This window comes from Ostrea edulis, chromosome 7 (genome assembly GCF_947568905.1).
Source record: "Ostrea edulis chromosome 7, xbOstEdul1.1, whole genome shotgun sequence".
Classification (NCBI taxonomy): domain Eukaryota; kingdom Metazoa; phylum Mollusca; class Bivalvia; order Ostreida; family Ostreidae; genus Ostrea; species Ostrea edulis.
In genome coordinates, this window is record NC_079170.1 from 33,786,156 (window position 1) to 33,802,681 (window position 16,526).

The following is a 16,526-nucleotide window of genomic DNA, read 5'->3' on the forward strand; positions in this document are numbered from 1 at the left end:
AATAGGAACCTTCCTCTTTTGGATGTGATCATGTTATGTAAGTTTCACAAAGATGCCCCTAGTAGGATGAAAGTTAAAGACCAGACAAGCTCAAATCTATGGCATTTAGTGACAATGTGACCTTGACCTTTGGACATAAAAATAAATAGGAACCTTCCTCTTTTGGATGTGATCATGTTATGTAAGTCTCACAAAGATGCACCAAAAAGTATGAAAGTTAGAGACCGGACAAGCTAATTGTGGACGCCGCCCGCCCGACTGGACGCCCATCATTCGCCAATTTAAAAGCCGAGATTTGTTATGCAACTCGGCTAAATAGGTAAAAAGAAAAATGTAAGGTCTTCTGTAACAAAAGACCATCGTAATATAATAATTTAAACCAGACTTACTAGATTTGTTTTTATCCTGAATAAGTGTGCATTCAATGGATGATTCAAAATCTTAAAATTTGCACTTTAAAACAGCTCCCCACATTTGTGTGGAGGGCACATCTTTCTTTTTAAAAGTATACAATCCAAAAATGACTTTAAATGTAAATTATCAATGTACCTGAGAATTCCATGGATAAGACTTTAGTCCGTAATCATATAATAGTTCTTCTCCTTCATTAATGTCTCTGTTATGAATAAAATTAAAATTTGACAACAATAAAACAAAAAATTATTACTGATTAAGGTCAATTATATCATATTATACAGTTATAAACATGATTTGCTGGACCTTCAAAACAGAAATGTTGCCCAAATTCAAAGGCTGAGGCCGACATTTCTGTCTGAAGATCCAAAAAATAACTTTACTAAATCCTAGCCAATAACTGTTTTGTTATACCCTTCATTCAAATATGAGTATATTTTCATGTAGTAAACAGCCATTTATGTCAAATTGCACTTCCGTCATTTCTGACTTCTGCTGAGATTGGATGAGTGGTAAAGACCCATTTCATGGCCATAAGTAAGCAGGACCTAAACAAAACAGTTGTTATTTAACTGGAGTGACAAGGATCTATCAAGGTGCTAAATGCTATTCACAGAGAAATATTGATTGATTGATTGATTGTATATTGTTTAACATCCCTCTCGAGAATATTTCACTCATATGGAGACTGCCAGTGAAGGGCTGCAAAATCTAGGCCTATGCTTGGCGCTTATGGCCTTTGAGCAGGGAGGTATCTTTATCGTGCCACACCTGCTGTGACACGGGACCTCGTTTTTTTTGGTCTCATCCGAAGGACTGCCCCATTTAGTCGCCTCTTACAACAAGCAAGGGGGTACTGAGGACCTATTCTAACCCAGATCCCCATGGGATCATAGATGGAACATAAAATAAATTGAAAATCTATCTAGCCATCGTTTTAGAAATTCAAATAAAAAAATTATTCATTGTATTGAATCGTTTATGATTATTTATCTTTATTGAGTTCACTTATATATAATTAGTTTGAGGATGTTAGTCATTGGAAGATTACGAATTTCTCTAACCATATAATAGTATTTTACAACACTGCAGTTCATCTCTGGATATGGTCTCACGTTAAAAAAATACTACGAAATTAACTTTGCAGTAGATGACAGGGTAGATACTCTTACTATCAACACACTCAGTTTTGGATGCCCAGTTGACACGCTTGGCCGAATCTGTCAATAGGGCCTGAGCAATTGTTTCTTCTTTGATTGACAATCGGTATGTTATTGATATCTGTGCAAGTAAATTTGAGGGAAGGTGGCTTAAAATTGGGTCTTTAATCATTTGAGATGGTGCAGTTCAACAATTTTTATGTTTGACTAGCAGACTGGTTGGCATCTAAATTGTTAGTCCAGTCAAACAAACATTCATTTTGTTGGATTTTTTGTTTGTAAAAAATATAAAGATGAGTATTTATATAAGGGTGTAAAAGTATACTAGCTGCAATAATGTAGCCCTCTCCAATTTCTTTTGGGGGGAGAAAGCTACAACTCCTTAGGATCTCCGTAATGGTGCAAATGCGGGAGTGATCACTCCCAAAACATTTTCGATCATTCTCAACATTCGCTGACTTTCTTTACGTAAATAAAATGATATTCTATGTTTCTTAGTCAAGATATATATTTAGAACCTGCAACTTAAGATTTGTGAGGCTCTACTCTACCGTTTTCAACAATTTCGATGCATTCCAATTTCTCGATTCATATTTGTGCACCATGTTTGATGTACTGAAGTTTCTAATTCTGATTGTCAAGTTATTTGCATATGCCATATAAGGTAGTATTTACATCAATGGACAAGCACGGAGGAGAAAGCTATTTCGTCGGTATTAAAAAGGATTAGATTTAATATCAAGTTAAAAAGCGAACAGCAGAGTGTAAATTCTTTCTGCAACCATATGATTTTCCTTTCTTTGTCGGAGTGGCTCGAATAACTACATTTATGCGCAGATTTTCAATGTTTAGGTTTTTCATTAGATCCACCTACGACATCTCGCAATAATAAGCATGGCGGAGCAGACAAAGAATTTTGCAAGCTGTACATGATGTTTACTGAAAAACACCTTTACTAGACATACCCAAGCACAAAGTATGTACTCCTTTTGGTGTAAACAACATTTTGGACTAATACATGGAGCTTATTATCGGTTATTCATAAAATTATTTTGCACCATTATGGGGATCCTATGGAATTGTAGCCCTATCCCGAAAACGTCAGAATAAAAAAAAAATCGGATAGGGCTATATTATTGCAGCTAAACAGTATACATAAATGTACATTAATTGACTGAGTTGGAGGGCAACACACATTGTTGGACCCGAGAACAAAACTGTTGCCCAAGGCAGTTAGACTGAAGGCAACACTTTGGTTCAGCAAAATGCATTTTGCCCTTGAGTCCACTCAAAGAATAATTTGTTATATACCTTTTATTTTTCAATGTGACAAAATTTTGATGCCAGTTAACTACAATGTGAAATTATCTTGGATAGTTCTGTACAGTAACTGTCTAACATTTAAACAAATGTAAACTATTGCTGCTCTGTAAAAACATTGCATTTGGAAATGTTTGACATTGAATAGGAAAGATTCACTTTGGAAACAAGCATTCTGAGAGTATTGTACAAGCAATACATGTTCCCTACCGGCACCCAAAATTCCATTAAGGGATATTATTTAATGTGCTAAATACGTTTCGAGAAAATTCGGACATAGACATGTTAATTTATTTTTCATATGGAATTATTTTGAGAAATCATGCATATTATATCTTCAAGAATATTAAGAATAAACGCTTTGTTGGATAGAATGTTACAATTTGATCTGCAGCATTACTTACATTACCGTCTTCTCCTTTTCCCCCACCTCGATTTCAATATATTGGGGCACTAACCCGATCATAAATATGAGAGACGTTTAAAAAATATTAACTTTAACACCTGTTGATAAAAAGTAACGAAAGTCGAATTTGATAAGTAATAATTGCTATGTTGGATCTGCAGGATAAATTCCCGTCTTCTGTTTTTTCACCTGAACACTGATCGAGCGCAGCACTAACCCGACCGAGAACAAGTCGCACATATATCTGTTGATCAAAAGTAACGAAAGTCAAACTTGATCTGTAGTTTCACGGAAAGACAGAGATAAATACTATAGTCCTCCTGGTTTCATCGGTAGGGGACTAATAAATTTTAAAGGTATAACAATCATATGTTATATGGAACTATTCAAGCTGCTCCCAGTAGTAGTCTAGCTTATAGGCACATGATCACTGATGCAAACAAAATTCTAATTATAGAACATCTTAAATAATTCAAAATACATTAATTCTTGTAAGTAAAGTAACAATTATAAATACCTGGTTGCAAAAAGACACACTGAAAAACATAAAACTGACACCCCCCCCCCCCCCCCCCCCCGGCAACACACACGGATTAGGGTTTCGCCTCTGGGAATGTTTTAGGGTGTTTTTTCCTCTTCTTCTTCCTTTTTTTTTTTTTTTTTTTTTGCTTGTTCAAATTGAAATTAAAATTTTGCAGGGGGTGGGTGGGTAAAGGTGCAACCCTTCATCCCTTCCCAGAAAAAAATCCTGGATCAGCGCCTGGTGTGAATGAATTAATTGCATGGCATGGAAGAAGAAAACCGCCAAATTTTGCTATGATTTTTACTGTGGCCAAATCTTGAAAATGCTTCTACTCCTGTACGTCCCGTAGGGATCCGGGTTAAAATAGGTCCTCAGTACCCCTTTGCTTCTTGTAATAGGCGACTAAATGGGGCGGTCCTTCGGATGAGACCGCAAAAACTGAGGTCCCGTGTCACAGCAGGAGTGGCACGATAAAGATCTTTCCCTGTTCAATGGCCATAATCGCCGAGTATCTATAGGCCTAAATTTTGCAGTCCTTCATCGGCAGTTGTGACGTCTCCATATGAGTGAAATATTCTCGAGAGGGACGTTAAACAATATTCAATCAATCAATCATGTGCATATGTACAAAGTAATTTTGTCAGTTTTAGTGCTACACAACTTGAATGTTTAAAAGAGTCGGATGAAAAGAATTGAATAGTCCGTGATTTTATAAATTGGCCAGCCCTGTGATTTCACAGCGGGGTTAAGGTGTCCCGGGTAAAATAACAAGCAATAACAGCATATTCATATAAAAGTAAAATTCTTTCAAGCGTCGCATATTTTTAGTAAAAATCGTTTGTCAATACATTAACAAACATCGTATCACGTGGGGAAATCCTTTGCTTACCTATTACGTCGTCATACAAGTGACGTAGAGCTATATTTATCCGCTATAGCTAGACTTTTAGTTGTTTATCACCTCGTTCCAGGTGAAAGATGCACTCAAACCATTTGCAGCTTGGGCTTGATATGTCGACATTAATATAGTAAATTTAAAGAGTGATACGGATCGGTACAATATCCTCTCAAATATAGCAATTTCTATAATCTCAACTCAAATGTTGGGCATTTTCCACATTCACATCCAAATCGTATCTAAACGAGGCAAAATATTGTACCTTCCGTATCAAAATCCTAAATCTGCAACTAGTTACCTTTCTGAATATGCCTAGGTCGAAATAAAATATCGTCATCTTTCACCTGTAACGAGTCGATATGTACATGCGTTGGTTTTCTTTATTCTAAATGACTATACATATCGGGGGCGATATCAAGGTCACAAAGTGATGTAAAGATTACTTTACAGTCTTTCGTTCACATATTATATATAAATATATGAGACTTATATATTATTGAAGAAATTTAGGGGGGGGGGATCATCTGACAAACAGATTAAAACACATACAGCTTGAACACTAGATAACGGCAATAAATAGCGAGAAAATATTATGACATTTTCCCCGGGATACAACTATAGACCTGTACGTCGTGACGTACTTTTATATTGTGACGTCATATAATATGAAGTGCACCGAGGTACATTTTATGATGATTATTTTAACTTTACTCGGGACATCTTAACCCTGCTGCGTTGTGTAAGCTCTAGCTGCAGTTTGATCAAATTTTATTTTATTTTACTGTATATGTTGTCTCCGGTATGACAGTGTGTATGGACATTTTTGGATTCCATGTTTACAGTGGAAATTCTTAAAACCTCATGCTATAAGCATGGTATATTGATTGTGCATTTCTAACCGATCGTTGGAAGAAAATTGACATAATTTAATAAAATTCAAATAGAAATGTCTTCAATCTAGAGTCTTCAATGCATGTTTCTGCCAACATGTCTTCGGTTGATCGTATGTATGGGAAATTTTGTCATTTATACATCTACACGGATATTTCATCGGCAAATCGCTGTGGAAATTTGCCTGCTATGTATTTGAAACATATCGTTTGAATGAGAAGGTCGTCACACGACAAAATCAAGTGAAAATGCCTTTAAATTACTGTTCGTGTTTTGTTGTCACATGTCCTCAGTTGATAGTATGTATGTGTTAATTTTGTGATTTCCATCGTTGCAGAGATAATTAATCGAAATGACGTACGTTCGAGTATGAAGATTATCGTATGATGATGTACACATGAAAATGCCTTCAGTATTCTATTCTATTTTTATTTATTTTTTGCTGATACGTGTCTTCTGTTGGTCATACTTGTATGAAAGTCTATGATGTTTACGTTTGTTTAGTAAAATTAATTGACTTCGTGCGTTCGATATAACATTAAATACATTTTACGAGTTTATAGTATGTATGTAACATTATGTTTGTAAAATAAGATCCTGAATCTATGATATGTTGCCTAATAAGCAATAAAATGACAAATAAATAACACATACCTTCATCTGTTTGGGTGACATTGATTGTCCTTGATCTGTATGTTTTGAAGCGCTTTTATGACCAAGAAGGCATGTAAACTTCCGTTTTAACACGCACATGCGTATTACGCCTCGTGGTGTGTATACGGCCATGCTGGCTGACTGGAAGTTTTATACACACCACATACACAAAACTACAAAACACCTCCAACTGGTCCATGCATTAATTTTTATATATATGGTTTATGGCATGGTTTTGAGCATTTCTGAAGAGAAATTCAAGTGAGGACCGGATTTTAGTTCTCACTTGATTTTTGTGTCCTCAGTTGTTGCTGTGTAACCTGACGTCGGTTCTCAGTTGAGAGCGTTTACAAACACATATACACACATATATATATATTCCCTACCTTTGTTATAAAATAAGTACAATCAAGGGTAAAATCCGAAATATCCCGCTTTGCGTTCACCGTTTAAGTGGGGAAGTAGAACGTTTCAGGGACAGTAACCCCCCCCCACCCCCACCCCCTAAACTTATAGAATTTAAGGTAAATCATGGTATCTTGTTTAGAAAAATGTAAACGACAAAGAAAGCAATAATTTCTTTTACTCTCAGAGAATTAATGACAAAATTTTGATTTATCTAATAACTTTTTTTTGGGGAGAACTTATTTTTTTTCCAAAACCCTTAAAATTTGCATTATTTCATAAATTTCACATTAAAAATGACAGAAAATAGTAAAAATGACTACTTAGGACATATTTAAAGCCCTATAAAATCTGTAAAATCCAACATAGAAATCTCAGCGTTAATAGTAATTGAAGGAGGGGTGGAATTGGAAGGTTCCCCTGAATTGGAGATGATATGTCTGGCAGCTGACGCAAGAGATCCAAAATGCTGTGTGGTAGGAATATATATCTTGCAAAAACATCATCTGCAGATAATTCTTCTAAAGGGTTGCATGATCTGTCTCTGATATTGTGTGGAGCACGTTTCCTAATTGGCATTTGTCGGCATGCAGCCATTTTTATAAAAGCAAACGACACTTTGAGTACATACTTTAAATCTCAAGTAAGCTATTGAGCTTACTCGAGATTTAAGTATGGCATACTCCATTTGGAGTATGATTTCCTTACTCAAAAGTTTTATAACCCACATTTCGAGTATGTGCTCTGGCTCAAAATTTCAAGACAACTTTCGAGCCTGATTTGGAGCCAGAGCTTGAGCCAGTTTTCATAACCTAAAATTATTTGGAGCCATACTCCAAATCTTGTTTTCGAGCTAGAGTTGGAGCTGGAGCCAACTTTTATAACCTCCTAGCCTGGTGCTTAGGAGGAGTAAACATACCCATCGTGAGCCCATATCTCGATCAGGTAAACGAAGTTATCCGTAGTCAAAATCAGTGCATGTGTTAATACCCCTGCATTTTGATTAGGTAAACGGGCAATCCGTAGTCAACTTCCGTATGTAAAGAACAGCGTAAGAGTTGGTATGAAACACAGCATTCAACCTAACAAAATGTTATATTTACAAATACAATCATTATAACGAACATAGAACTTCTGAAATTGTTACTTCAAAGAAAATTGTTAAAACCCCTGCTACACTACTTTATTTGTCAGTAGTCTGCCTAGATTTGAAAATTGTTCATACGCAGAGCATGCTCTTGCGTACCGAATCAACACAGACGCATAAACACCATATACAGGTGATGATGGAATATTGCTAAACAAATATAGGAAGTTGATGATGGAGAAGCTGAAGGCATCTCGTTTGTCATCAAGTTTAATTTGAAATTATCATATATGTTCAATAAAATGTCAAAATAAGACTATTTATTGTCTTTTATTTCGAGGTCACTGGGATATATCAAATCAACATATAAATGAAAATGAATATTGTTAATAGATAAAACGACATCCATCTATCGGAATGTCGGATTGATGGCCACAACGAAATATTGTTTCTTCTTATGAAAGGTGGAAGTATCGAACAGTGATCAATCTCATAATTCCTATAAGGAATACAAAATAGAGAGTTGGGCAAACATGGACCCTAGGATATACCAGAAATGGGATTAAGAGCGTAAGAGGAGTAAGCATCTCCTATCAAACGGCCACAACCGTCGTGAGCCCTATATCTTAATCAGGTAAACGGAGTAATCCGTAGTCAAAATCAATGTACCAAGAACGTCCTAACAATCAGTATGAAACACGTCAGACAGCGAACCAATGATAGGTTGTTTTGGCAAACTAGATCGTTACAACGACCACAGAATTTGCGAAATGCTGACTTTAAACGAGACTATCGAAACTCTTTTAACATCATCTTGTTTGTCAGTAGCCTGCCTCGATTTAAAAATTGATCATACGCAGAACAAGCTTTTGTGTATCGAATCAGTTGAGAGATATAAGCATCATATGCAGGTGAGAATGGAATATTGCTACACAATTATGAGAAGTTGACGACGGAGAAACTAAGCTCATCCCGTTTGTCATTAAGTGTATTTGTTAGTTGTCGTTAATATTCATTTTCAATAAAATATCTAAGTACAAACAGATGTGGAGGAGTCTGTGGTGTCTTTTATTTTGAGTTCGCAGTTCACATATCGAATCAACATATAAATGAAAATGATTATTGTTAACAGATCAAACGTCATCGATATAGCTAAATGTCGAATTGAAGGCCACACAAAGATAATTTTTCTTCTCATGTAGAAGCTTTCAAATAAACTCTGCTTGATAAGGAAATAAAAACAGATCAGATAATAAAGGAACACAATTCATGTCTATAGAATTTTCAAACACACTGTTAGTAAACCTGATCACCAAAGACTACGAAGGTGTTGTCTATGAGGAACTCCAGCTTAATTAAAAAAAATTAAACTTAAGAGTATTTGTGATTGGAATCAAAGTGGCGTTTAAAAGAACAAGTTTTGGGATGACTGATCACTAGATATGAATATTTTCGTTTTCTATTTTTGTTGAAAAAGCAACTGCCTATGATGTTAAAAAGCCTAGTCTTTAATTCATCGTGAGGAATAGTCGTATAAAGTGTTGAAAAGTCATACGGTTTAATGATGTTGATTGGAGAAAGGTTTTGTGATTTCAAATTTACTAAAGGTTCTCTAGAATTCGTTTAGAATCCACATTTAATTTACACCACTTCCACATTTGATTTACACCACTTCTGGCATATGTAGTTGTACGGTACATTTGACGTTTTTCCTTCCCAGCTGTTAATATTTTTGATGAGGAGCAAGGATTGAGGTTTAGTAGAACATTTACTGGCTCCAGCAACGCAGCACTGTTAATGTGCCAGTAAGGAAACTTGTCCTTATCTATACAGGAATGTGTATTGTGACATCACACAGAACCAACGAAATATCGCAATTATTTAAAATATCATGAAATGAAATGATTAATGTTTCTAAATTGCACGGAAGTACAGTACTACACATAAACATAAAACGGAATTTTTGTCGTTAAGGTATTCTGACTTTTTGAAATATATGGAAATTAATGATCGCGATGCGCTTGTCACTATAAAGTCATCATGATAGTCTGACGCATTTTATTTCCAATAAGTGGTGGATCAACTTTTTTTAATGAAAAAACTATTTTACAATTTAATGGGAAAATGTTTGCAGATATCTATAAGACTATCAATTTTAGAACGATGCGTTTCTCATACGTTCACTGAAATATTTTCTATTTATCCCATAAGAAAACATTAATACTTTATTTATTGATAAGAAGGGAGATGGGTGGGTCTTAAAAATCGATTCATTGCAAGAGGATACACTCAATGTATCACAATATGCTTTTTAAAGTGAACCAAAGAAATATTAAGCTATTTGAATATTGCTGCTATCCTGATAAAATCTTAGCAATAAGCCATTTCTTTCAAATGAAAATGCATTTAATTGAAAGGCGAAAAATTCAACACGCAGTACAATCATTTCAACAATAATAAATCGAAATATGTAGAACTCTGCAGCGTTTTCATAGCTACATAAGTTGTTTAAAACGTTCATCAATTAAAGATTGAATTTTAACCTCATTATGCCCTTGCAATATCGAAATTCATTATATAGCTAATAAATAGTCTATTATAAAATCTACGTAAAATCTAGGGAATGTTAGCGTTCAATATCCTGAGAATTTATTGAACGCTTACTTTGCATTGAGTAAAGTGTGTGCGCCCGAAACATTCCGAGTATGAGCGTTCAATAATGACCTTTACCGTAACGACGTAAACAAGCCAAAATGGCAGACGACGGTCCTCCGAATCTGACAGAGCCGGTATTTGATATCATATTCATTTACTTAAACAAAATGTTTTCCTGTACATAAATGATGATGTCCCCATTCACAAAATCAGTTTACTTCATGCATCAAGGACGGGTTTAATATTGAACAGTTAAAAAATACATGCTGATATTGCACACTTTCACCTTAGATGCCAATATTGATGAATTCTCGTTTATTTTGGAGTATTTTGAGTGAAAAGGGATATAATTTAACAACAAAATACTTTAGCTATATAATAAAAGGGTTACGCGGGTACGTTAAGGCAGGTTATGAAAATCTTTACTGGGAAAAAATCCGCGAAACAGTGGGACGTCATAATTGAAATAAGTAATCACTAAGTATATATTAAATTCCGATTTTAAAATAAACTATGCAACTACTAAGATCCAACGAAATTAGAAATGCTATGTTGTGTAATTTCTGTCTGATCGATATGAAAGTAAACTGATGACGTCATGACTATACATCGAGTGACGTTGACACATGCAAGGAATTCACTCTTCCATGATGTCATTAGCAACGGCTGTTGTTACGTAGCTATAACTAATCTGATTGGTTGACTGATTATCCGCCATAACCTCCGTCAAACATTAGATGTGACGTACAGAAATGGACGCGTTGAATGCCGATTTTCACTCATTACTGAGGCAGATATGGTAAAAATATGTGAATGGGGGACGTGTAACAGCGACACTCGTTATTCCGAGAGAGTGGAGAATATCAGATTTGTGCCATTTCCTAAACCTAAAAGCAATTTCGACAAATGTTTACGATGGGTGAAAGCTTGTGGACGACCCCACACACAACTGAATCCACAAAAAGTCACCCGTCACACCTATGTCTGCTCTAAGGTAAGAACATTATCTTGTACACAACACAACACACTTCATTTTTATAGTATTATGTCAAAATATATACTAATGTATTCAGACGCACAAAGCTTATACATGTATGTTCATTGTTTACATTGAACATCCTACATCATTGTGTATTACTAATGTACATGTATAAAAAGCCTACTAAATCTTGAGCATAGGACGTAGAAACACGAGGATAGAGGTCAACAATTTTTGGCTTTGAATCAATATCATCGATTAGCATGGCCTGATAATTTTTTTTAAAAGACGGAGGGGGGGGGGTGACAGCTTGCTTGTTTGTCGAGAACCCCCCCTCCCCCTCCCCTTAATAAAAACTTGATTAGCCAATCTTAAAAAGAATCCTAATTCCAGAACGGATTAGTGTTATTTCAACCAATATGACTTCCTACATCCATTATACTGCTTTAAAAAAAGAGCGAGAGAGCTGTCACAAAACAAAATATATCTTTGCATATATGTAAATAACAGAACAGGATAACGAACAGTGAACTATGTGGTGTCCTTTATTTCGAGCTCACAGGGATATATCAAATCGACATATGAATGAAAGCTATCATTGTTAATAGACAAAACGTCATCGATATATCTAAAAGTCGAATTGAAGGTCATAGCGAGAGATTTTTTTCTTCTCACGTAGAAGTTTTTTAATAAATGTATATATATTAACAATGGAATGCCGTGAGTCTCCCCCTCTGCTAATGACACCCCTACCCCTCAATTCTAAAAAAAAAAAATCCTATTAAAATCTTTTTAACCTATGTTCTTCTGTTGTTTGCAGCACTTTGTGGGAGGCAATGGGCCTACACGAGAATATCCAGATCCCCTATCTGCAGATGGATAAGAAATTAAGAAAACCAGAACACACTGGAAGAAAAGACAATCAGAGACTACATGTCGGTTAGGGAAATTTTTATTCTCATAATTTTTATGTTGTCATTTTTCACTGAATCATGCTCTGTAGTCAGTGTATTAAATTTGATCATACAACATTATTTACATATTTGAAAAAAAAATGAAGATTTTGATATGCTATCAAGGGCATGTTAAACATATGAGTATTGGTTGGAACCTTGGAATATTGCACATTGTAGGATGTAACCAAATAAACCAATATTATATTAAATGAGCAATATGGGTGTACTGTGCAATGAACATAAAGTTTGAATGGGCATTTAGCATGAGAAATATGTTAGTAATGTAAATTTTCAAAGATCCTGTTCAAATCTCACTCTAATATGACCTAGTACAATTTCAAATTTTCCAAATGCACAAATTGTGCATGATGTACATGGGTTATCTTTAATATATGAAATAATTTTAACACACATCTACTGATACAGTTGCTTATGCCTAGATATAAAGCAAGATTAAAAGGATGTGTATTTGGAAAATTTGAAATTGTACAAGTTCAATTAGATTCATGATAGGTTACTTATAATACAATTCTTTTCAATGATTGTAGATCTAAACTGGATTTTGAAGATAAAGAAAGTCAACAAAATGAGGAGTCTGCAGCCCCAGAGTCAGCTGACCAAACAATTAGGTCACCCATTGACCACACAGATCAGTTGTCATGTAAGTATAAACTTCAAGTGTATAAATATCTCACTGATGTGGGCTTACTGTGACTTCAAGTAGGGTACACCATGAAATCTATGAAAAAATGCCAATTTCAGAAGCATGTCAGTAGTAAAGGGAATGTCTGGGACTATTCTTTGAACTTAAAAGTCTTTTGTGGTGTAAACTGCAAGGTCACACCATGGTGCACCTGTAACAAGAAGCTGACCCTGAATTTGTACATAGTAATCATGTTCACTTTTAAGTCTGAACTCATCATTTTCTTTGCAAAGTAAAAATCGATCTAAAGTTGAACAAGCTTCCTCAATTGTCAAATCCCTAGCAATGTATGGACATTTAATTTCTAGTATGCCACATTCACTACCCTCACATACCTTGGCATCTGGTGTTGCAGCAAGAAAAGGAAATGAATTGTTAATAATCAAACCACAGTCATGAATGTGGCTGTTGGTGGCAGATTTTAAAGTAGCATATTTTTCTTTAGCAATTTTTTCCCTACTTAACCCATAATCAGTTGCTGTGGTTGAGAATGGCTTTGAGTAAAATAAAGATTTCAACATAGCAATGGTTGGTGCCTTTTTCCTTTTTACAACTTTGTGCATTTTTGATGCTGTAATTCTGTTTGCCCTGTGTCTTATCCATTCTGGGCTGAGGTACTGGTCTCTTGTTGCCTCCTCCAATGCTCTTGGCTCAGTTACTGCATATTCTGGCAATAAACAGTTATACCATGGGTCACTCTTGGGACTTGAGGAAAAGAGGTATCACCACAACTTGTATCCTTGTTTGTGTTCAGTTCAACTCCTGTGCTCTTTGGCTGCAATTTAATGCATTTACAATTAACATGATGTTTTATAACTGAAGTTTAGTAAAATGAAAGTTATATAGATTTTATATCTGTTGCTTTTAAGGTAGCTCATTACATCAAATTTTTCACTAAAATGTCAAGAGATAAAAAGATGGTGATTAAATATTTTAAGAAATATTTTGTATCGATCAGTTTGTTTATCACTGTAGCTAAGTGGATGTACTTATTACATTTTATCATATCTTTTATAATTAAATCATTTAGTTCTGATTTGAGAAATTCTTTCAAGGTGTACTGTAGTGAGCCACCTTAAGCTTTGATGGAAAAAAAATGGATCTGATTTATCATAATTTTGTTATAGCTTCCCCTTTGGATGTATTGTCAGCCGTTGCAGAGATGAGAAGCTTGCAACAACAAGTTCAACAGCAGCAGCAACAGTTAAATCAACAGACTGTGCTAATTCAACATCTTCAGATGCAACAATGTGAAAATGACAGAACACCCAAAGGAGTTGTAGAAATTTCACCATTAACCATAGCAAGCATTTTGAAACAAGAAGAAAAAGTGAAAGGACTGTTTAAATATTACACCAGTTTGAAGTACACCGCATTTTTGTCATTGCACAAGTTTTTGACATTAAATTGTTTACCAATATTCGAAAGAAAGAGAAAGGACATTGAAAGAATGCCTTCGGACCAGCAACTTTTACTGACATTAATGCGATTGCGTCATAATTTTGGCATTAAGGATTTACCTTCTCGATTTTATATTTCATCACAAGCTGTCAGTGAAGTTTTCTTGTCTTGGATTGATCACATGTACTTATTGTTAGGTGCAATACCAATCTGGCCACATAGGAATGACTTGATTAACAGTATGCCACAGCAGTTTAAAGTAGAGTTTCCAACTACGATGGCAATAATAGATTGCACAGAGCTCAAGACCCAAAAGCCATCATCACTGAAGCTACAGTCACAGATGTATTCAGACTACAAGTCTAGTACAACTCTCAAAGGACTAGTTGCCTGTGATCCTATGGGTAACATAATTTTTGTGAGTGAACTTCACACAGGATCAATGTCTGATAAGGACATCACCGTTAAAAGTGGTTTTTTTAAAACTTTTGCAACAGCTAGTGGAATCTGGGTACATAAAACGAGGGGATTCAATAATGGCAGATAAAGGATTCACAATATCAGAAGACCTTGAAAACATTAATCTCAAGCTTAATATTCCACCATTTGTGTCAAGTGGATCCCAGTTATCCCAGGCAGACGTCACCCTGACGCAGAAGATAGCACACCATCGCATTCATGTAGAACGAGCAATTCGGAGGATCAGAACATTCAAAATTATTTCTGGTTGTATACCTACAAGTGTGTTTGCATCAGTTAACAAAATTTGGACTGTTTGTGCTTTATTGACACTGTGGCAAAACCCTGTATTAAAAAAGAAATAAATCAGATATGTTCAAAGTTTCACCTGATATCCTAGAACAGATCCCAGCATAATTTCACCCCAGTCAGACATTATATTTGGGGTTTCTCGGAAGTCTAATCGAGATAGGGGGGTTCCCTCCACTGTTCTAAGAATATTCTTCTGGGCTTCAGATAATGTAGGTAACCTATAAAATTGTACTTTAATATATATATATATATATATATATATATATATATATATATATATATGTGTGTGTGTGTGTGTGTGTGTAAAACAACGTGTTGTTATATTTTATTTATTAATATTTTACCTATATATATATATATATATATATATATTGATATATATAGTATATATATATATATATATATATATATATATATATATATATATATATATACTGAACTATTGGAATTAGAATATTGACTTGAATTTGTATACAATTTGATAGCTTGATGACACAAGAGATTGCTTTTTCTCTCTGTTTCCCCTCTGTCATTTGGAAGTCATACTTGCATTTAATAGATGTTTATAGTTCGTAACTGAGTATACAAATTTTTTACCTTGTTGATGGTAGTATTTTTGGCATAATAGGGGCCCTTTTCCTGTTTTCTTTTGCCTTTACAACAACAACCTGGCTCAGTGGAACCGGCTTGATCTTGTTTCCTCTTGGGATATGCCAGGTCTGTGGTAGACTGGTACATGACTGCTCAGATGGTGCATCAGTGAGTCCGAGAAGTTTAAGTTGTTGGATACTTTTGATAAGGCCCACAATATGAGAACATTTGCCCCCTGATCTGAAATTGTACGAACAAATATTTCAACAATGATACACGTAGCATGATTTATACATGACTTGAATACAGGGAGAATCAGCACAGATGAGTAACATTACATAAACATTATTTGATTTTTTTTCCTCACATGAGCTGATGGTAATGTTTTAGAATTTACTTTGACATGCCACATATTTTTTTTTAATTATTGCATAGATTCTAGTGCATGTGTGGAAATGAAATGGAAAGTTCCAAATACCAATATTTAACAAATGCAAACATGCACAATACATACATGTATGTATTCCTTAACTTGAGGATCAAATATCAACATTTAAATAACAACAGAAACTGAACAACTGTTGGAATATGAACAATACAGAAATATTTGCAAATTACAAATTCTCAACACAATATTGAATATTTTGTATGTAAACACAATTTGTGATTTATTTCACATTTAAGTTTAGGGGACCCAGACTATACATAGATT

General features: G+C 34.8%; 1 protein-coding gene and 1 long non-coding RNA gene across 3 annotated transcripts in view; one reads left to right on the forward strand and one right to left on the reverse strand.

Annotated features, from left to right (window-relative positions):
* Positions 1–6,313, reverse strand: part of LOC125674810 (uncharacterized) — a 20,831-nt gene extending 14,518 nt beyond the window's left edge. Inside the window, exons 1-2 of one of the 2 annotated variants that reach the window (XR_008796870.1) lie at positions 6,267–6,313; positions 550–616 (exon numbers count right to left, since the gene is read on the reverse strand). This is a non-coding gene — a long non-coding RNA (uncharacterized LOC125674810). Of the gene's footprint in view, positions 1–549; positions 617–3,298; positions 3,716–6,266 lie in introns of those variants that run through there. The other variant, XR_008796869.1, reaches the window with a different exon arrangement.
* A 4,896-nt stretch (positions 6,314–11,209) lies between these two features.
* On the forward strand, positions 11,210–14,999 carry LOC125656555 (uncharacterized). The gene is made up of 4 exons (XM_056145648.1): positions 11,210–11,407; positions 12,213–12,225; positions 12,917–13,009; positions 14,179–14,999. Exons 1-4 carry the CDS (start codon positions 11,210–11,212, stop codon positions 14,997–14,999), a joined length of 1,125 nt encoding a protein of 374 aa, XP_056001623.1.
* Positions 15,000–16,526: the final 1,527 nt, after the last annotated feature.

Coding starts and splice junctions, on each gene's coding strand:
- LOC125656555 (XM_056145648.1), top strand. CDS start 11,210: ATGGTAAAAATATGTGAATGGGGGACGTGTAACAGCGACACTCGTTAT. Junction 13,010..14,178: donor CCACACAGATCAGTTGTCAT/GTAAGTATAAAC, acceptor ATTTTGTTATAG/CTTCCCCTTTGGATGTATTG.